The sequence below is a fragment of the Echinops telfairi genome, unplaced genomic scaffold, assembly GCF_000313985.2.
Source record: "Echinops telfairi isolate 266 unplaced genomic scaffold, ASM31398v2 ScPeMD7_15;HRSCAF=58, whole genome shotgun sequence".
Lineage (NCBI taxonomy): Eukaryota > Metazoa > Chordata > Mammalia > Afrosoricida > Tenrecidae > Echinops > Echinops telfairi.
In genome coordinates this window covers 4,280,911-4,286,910 of record NW_022103912.1, presented here as the reverse complement: position 1 = coordinate 4,286,910, position 6,000 = coordinate 4,280,911, and the positions used below count along the sequence as shown (strand labels likewise).

General features: G+C 45.4%; 1 protein-coding gene across 2 annotated transcripts in view; it reads right to left on the bottom strand.

Annotated features, from left to right (window-relative positions):
- Nucleotides 1-6,000, bottom strand: part of CCDC93 (coiled-coil domain containing 93) — a 93,251-nt gene that overhangs the window by 62,487 nt on the left and 24,764 nt on the right. For both annotated transcript variants that reach the window (XM_045287409.1, XM_004711910.3), the window contains exon 6: nt 4,161-4,217. In XM_045287409.1, coding sequence (XP_045143344.1) covers nt 4,161-4,217 — 57 coding nt within the window. The remainder of the gene's footprint in view (nt 1-4,160; nt 4,218-6,000) is intronic.

Below are 6,000 nucleotides of genomic sequence, written 5' to 3'. Positions count from 1 at the left end.
GAGTGGAAATCAACTGTAGAGCAGAGAAGTCTTGCACAACCAGAGTCACAGACCTCTATGCGGCGCTGCAATCGGTGAAGCAGTCAGGGGCAGCGGACAGAGCACACACGGCAAACAGCTGGGAAGAGAAGACGCCGAGCACAGCAGCATCATAAACTCCCAATGATGGCAGGCGACCCTTTCACGAAACAGCGGAGCAATCGTGGCATGGCCACTACTAATCTGGCATTTTTACACTCAAGGCTCCAGTGGGCAGGACCACACTCAACCAGGAAGCAGCATCTCTCAGGGGCTCCCAAATGACCCCAAAGGCTAACTCCCACAGGGGCTCAATAGTCCAAATCCATCTCTAACAGAGACACCTCATGTAGGAGCCCCATAAACAAACTGCCTTCCATGCTGAAGGGCCACACAGATGTCTGCCAAGTGCAATCTCCTGAAGGAGTCCAGGAAGATAAAATTGCTAAACCCAGTATGAATACACCTTGAAACAATAACAGCAACAACAATAACAACAACAAAAACTCACGCTAATGAAACCAAAACCCCAATAAAACAAAGCTCTTAGGTACTAAAGAAATTATGAGGACTGAATGGCCAGTGCAATGAATGGCAATGGAGGGCCAGACAAGCCTCTATGGTCCACACCAACACTACTCCACCTCTATGCTGGGTTGGATTATTCATTGTCATGGCCACAAACCAGACAACTCACAGTTCAAGGGGTCTGTAAGGGAAGTCGACGGTTACCAGAAGTCAGGATCGGCAAACAGTAAGGACACAGTGATTGGTCTCCCCGGCCAGCAGTCAGGTCTTTCTCTAGTTGTAAGCCTCTCAGCTGTGTGGTAGGCAAGCCTGTCTCTGAGTTTCAGCCCCTGAGCAGCCCAGCCTGTCGCCACTTCTTAGTCTCTCAGCCATGTGGTCCCTGGGCCAGGAGGCCAGTCCGCCCGCCACTGTTCCACAGTTCCATAGTTGCGTGCCAGGTAAGAAGGCACCCCATCCTTTTGGCGCAGATTCTCTGAGTCTGTTCTGTAGGGTCACTATGAGGCTGTACTGACTTGAGGGCACTGAGTGGGGATTTGGCTTTGCCTCCCTTGGCACGCTCCAATTCCACTCCGGCATCATTGGTCTCGGTGCACTGTTACACAGCTCCCTCCCTCTCTGCGCGCTATCGGTGCGCCACAGCCACGAAGCCTCGTGCAGGAAGACCGTTTAGTCCTTCTGAACTTCGGTATTTTCCCTCATAACCTTGTTGTTAAGATTTTCCACTAGGACACATATTAATTAACTGTTCATTCAGCTTTTGTATATGCTTAGAATTCTATACGTAAATGAGATGGGACAGAAGGTGGGTGGTGGAAACATGGTCGCTGAGTTCTTAAAGCATCCGGTCTAGGCGGAAGGAAATACTTTGTTGAATTCAGCAAATCATCTAAACCATGTTGTGTAAAACTACTACTCCAGTGTGTTCTTCCATAGGGACTGCTGTCCGGAGGACCTGCAGTCCATATGTAAATGAAGTAACACCAATTAGGATGTTTTGATAATATATGAGGTGGTTCCCAAAAGTTCATGGAAAAAACGATATTACCTTTTGATAATATATATATTATTATCATATATATCATATATATATGCCCACCTCATATATATACACCTATAGGTAAATATGCATATACATGCATTGGCCTTATTAATAAGTACTTTTAAATATATTGATAAATCAATCCACACAGCAAACTTTATACCCTATTGTAAGATGGAAAGAAACTTGTCTCACATAGATGTTAACCCTTTTAAGGCCCAATTATCTTCTGCTTAGAATTTTTTGTTGAAATCATGTGTTTTCAGATGGTAGGCATTTTGAATAAAATAAAAGCAATGTTTTTGAGGCCATGCAGATTTTGATATAATTAGTGGGACCCATGTATCACCAAAAGTGATTGATGATGGGCTGGTGGGAACAGGTTGGCCTGTTCCTTGAGATTCATGCAATTACACAAACCAAACCAAACTCACTGCCGTCAGCCAGTTCTGACTGCTAACGACCCCCTCATGGGTCAGGGGAGAACTGTGCTTGTGGGTTCCTGAGACTTCTGGGGTGCTCTGCTTTCAGGAAAGATCCATCTGTCGTAAGCCATGAGATCGTGGTGCCATATCCTTTTCTAATTCCAGCTTCAACTTCTTGTCAATACCCTGCTGTAACCATGGCAGAATTATTTCCGGTAAAATCTTACTTTCCAGTAATATTAATGACACTGTTGAATAATTTCCACATTCTGTTGGGCAGCTTTCTTTGTTAATGGGCATAACTGTTGACAGCCTCCTAATCTGGATGATACCGCCAAGAATTGTTTAATGTTTTCCTATTTTTTACCCAGGGTTCACACAGATAGAGGCTTATGTATGAAGATGTTCAATTAAGTATTAAAAGTTTAACCTAATGACTCTTAATATGTAATATATATATGTAGTATAAAATTCAAAGAGTACAGTTCAAGAGTGAAAAAAAATGTCTCTTTCTCTCCTGTCCCAGGCCACCTGGCTCTCTGTCTGATATAAGTTTCTAGGAATAAAGCATCATTTAAAACAGGGGTAATGCTATAGTATAGATCCAAACAGTTTTTTATTACTTGTCATCAGAAATGTTATTATGAAGAATCTTTAATAGCATACAAAATACCATATATTAGAAAGTAAGACCTGAATACAAAATTTTACCTAAAATGTGACTTTAATTCAGATTAAAAAATGGACATCAAAAACATGGAAGAAATAGTACCAAGCACTGAAAATGGCTGCTACTGGGTTGTGAGATTAAGGTAACTTTCTTCCCTTCTACCTATCCACCTTGAAAAAAAAAAAAAAAATCCAAAGATGTTAGGAGTGTTCTAAAATGAACATCCATTTCGCAACCAGGCAAACACTTACTATGATGTCGTAGTATTTCTTACTGTGTAATAAGGCCACCAAATTGGAACACATACTTGACTTCAGAGTGCCTCTCTTAAAAGTTTTTGGAAAAGAAGATATACTTATAGACTTAAAAAATTTCAATGAGCACTTTTTATTGTACAACAACAAAAAGCGGTATTTTCAGAGAAATCACCTTAGGAGACCACGTGTTTCCTTTTAAGACAGGCATGCTCTGGATTCTTTTTCTGGATCAACTGGTTCAAAGCCACAGAAGCAGGGCCATTTCAGTCTTTACAGTTCACAATGAACGCAACCCAAATAGTTGACATAGAAATGCAGCTGGCACTTAAGCTTGATGAAATAGTCACAGACTATGTAAGACTACGTACCAGGATCAGAACCGAGCCTGTTGCTATGGCTGCTGTGGTCACACGCACGCCAGGGTGATCTCAGAGCCTGCGTGGTGAATCCAAGGCTGACGTGGCACGGGGGCAGACCGATGCCCCTTTCTCTCGTGGAGAGAGAGGCTGGTGGACAGAAACCACGGACGTTTAGGTCGCCAGTGGAGTGCTGTAGCCACTGCACCACCAAAGATCACTATAATAGACGGTAATGGTAAAAATCTACTAGAGCTGCACATATAAACATGAATGAACTTCATTCACAGCATTGAGTAACACACTTAGTATGATACCATGCGAACGCTAACATGATTTATTCCAAAAGAATCCAAACCCATGCGTCAGCATCTCATCTCATCAGCTGGGAGGGGGGCAGTGGGTACTGACAAGGATCCTACTACCTCTTGTACTGAGGAAGTGGACACATGTATGCAAATGCCCAGCGATTAAGATATTTTGTACAATGACAAAGGTGTTCCTGGAGTTTCCCATATAAAGTTCAAAAGTGATCCTGCCTCTCCAAAATCACCAGGGGACAGTCACCTCACTTTACCGCTTCTAGTTCTTGACCAAGTTTACAACTAACCACTGAGATAAAAGAGGAGGGGTTTAGGCTTGGAAGATTTCTTAAAACGGGAACTAGGGAAAACTGCCAGACAATGCTTGTGCAAGTTCCACCTGCCAGTGCCGCTGGCTGCCTGATGCTGGACACAGGAGGCAGGGCTTCCTCAGGAGCCACCTGAGGTCCATGCCGGGGCGATCCTGGCAGATGGACATCTCAGGCGCCATGTGTGTGCGAAGGCCACGGGGTGCGCCCAGAAGAACGTCAGCAGAGGAACTTACTGCGATGTCAACAACGGTCTTGATGGCCTTGGCTTTTCTCTTCATGAAGTCATCATCCTACAGACAAGACAGAGATGAAGTGAACTCTCCATGCAGACCAAGGCTCGGCACCACTGTTCAACTCTCAAACACGCCTTATCGCCTGACGGCTCACAGCTGCTTGGCTTGGTATCATTTTCTAACAAATGAAACTCTGCTCTATGTGGGAAAATGCAAGGACCTCTGCAGATGGCTCCAACTCAGACCCGCACAACCTGGTAAGATGGAGGGACCAGCAGGGAGAGTGGATGCCAAATGCTTATGGTTATGCATAATTACCTCGTCGTGAATCCGAGGTTCTGTGCTTACAGAATGGGGTGGCAAAGCCTATCTCCGGGGGCAGTTGTAAGGATTAAAAGATGGGGCACATCATGTACTGGGATTGGAACATACACGTTTCTGCTACGTAGTTGCTGTTGAATCAACTGTGACCACAGTGACTGTGTGTGTGAACAGGCGGGCTCCATGGGTGTTCATGGCTAAGACCTTTCCAAAACAGTCAGGCGTGCCCTCCAAGACACTTAATGACGGGTTCAAAGTACTAAGCTTCTGCCGAGTCCTCGTGCACGTAACTCTTTGTAACACCCAGAAACTCCAAGTATTTGATAGCTATCATTGTTGTTGCTGGAACTAGTACTATAGGACTGTCCTGGGCAAATGGCACCTCAGAAAACATTACTCTTGGTCTTGCCATTTACTAAAAGTTCTGATCAAGTACCAAAATTCAGTGTCAGGCCAGTGTAGCCTACACTGCTTCAGGCACCATTATTCCTGTGAAGTGTTTCTAGACAAAAAGGTTCCATGATTAAACAAAGTGGGGACACAGGATAGAGCACGCCCCAGACTGAGACTGACGCTTAAAGCTCCAGAATAATCCTGTGGTAAAGAAACCAGTGTTTAACTCTGGTTAACTGGTGCTCCCAAAGCATCATTAATCACAGAGCAATCTGTTCAGCTAAAAATGCCTTCCCATCCCATGGAACAAGAACTCTGTGGAAGACATGCCCATAAATCACGTCAGCGATGCCTTCAGGAAGTCTACAGTGAGCACAAGGGGGATGCTGGCAGCCACAGCGTTTGCTTTGAAAAAATACCCCGGACGACAACCGTGGAGCAGGTGTGTGGAGAAGCAGCACTCAAGTTAGAATGAGAAGACAAGAAAGGCAGAAGCATGAACCAGTGTTCCTTACTCAGGGAATGGTAGGAATCAGATCTGAATCCCATGATGCGTCTGAACACCACAGAATCACCCCCACAATGGAACACGCTGTGAGCAGTCCTGATGCAATTGCAAGGAAGTTTCCTTGGCAATGTGACCTCCTTCCTTATCAGGACGCTATTGGAAAGCTTCCTTTTTGCTGGGTCCAATTCCTGCATTTGGCTCATTGACCTTCACTGTAAACTTGAGGCAATGTTCTGCTACATTGCCTGCAGATCTTATTAGCTATCGGTCCTACTAGCCAGTAATCTGATCTGCAGACCTTAGATTTATTATTTACCTCTCCCCTCACAAGTCTAAACTTCAGACCTTGGACTTATATGCCCGGCTGCAGCTACCACCCTTTGTTATTTTTGCTGATCTGGATTCATCAGCTCCAAGTCAGGAGGCATCCTCCAGTTTAACGTGACCCAGGTCTGAGGGGCTGCCCCAATCCCAACCATGTGGACAGCCTCCCCCGCCCCCCCCCCCCCCACCCTCCCCGCCCCCCCCCCCCCAAAAAAAGCCCCCCCCCCCCCCCCCCCCCCCCCCCCCCCCCCCCCCATTAGAATTTACTTCAGAGGACAGCACTGAAGCTACAGC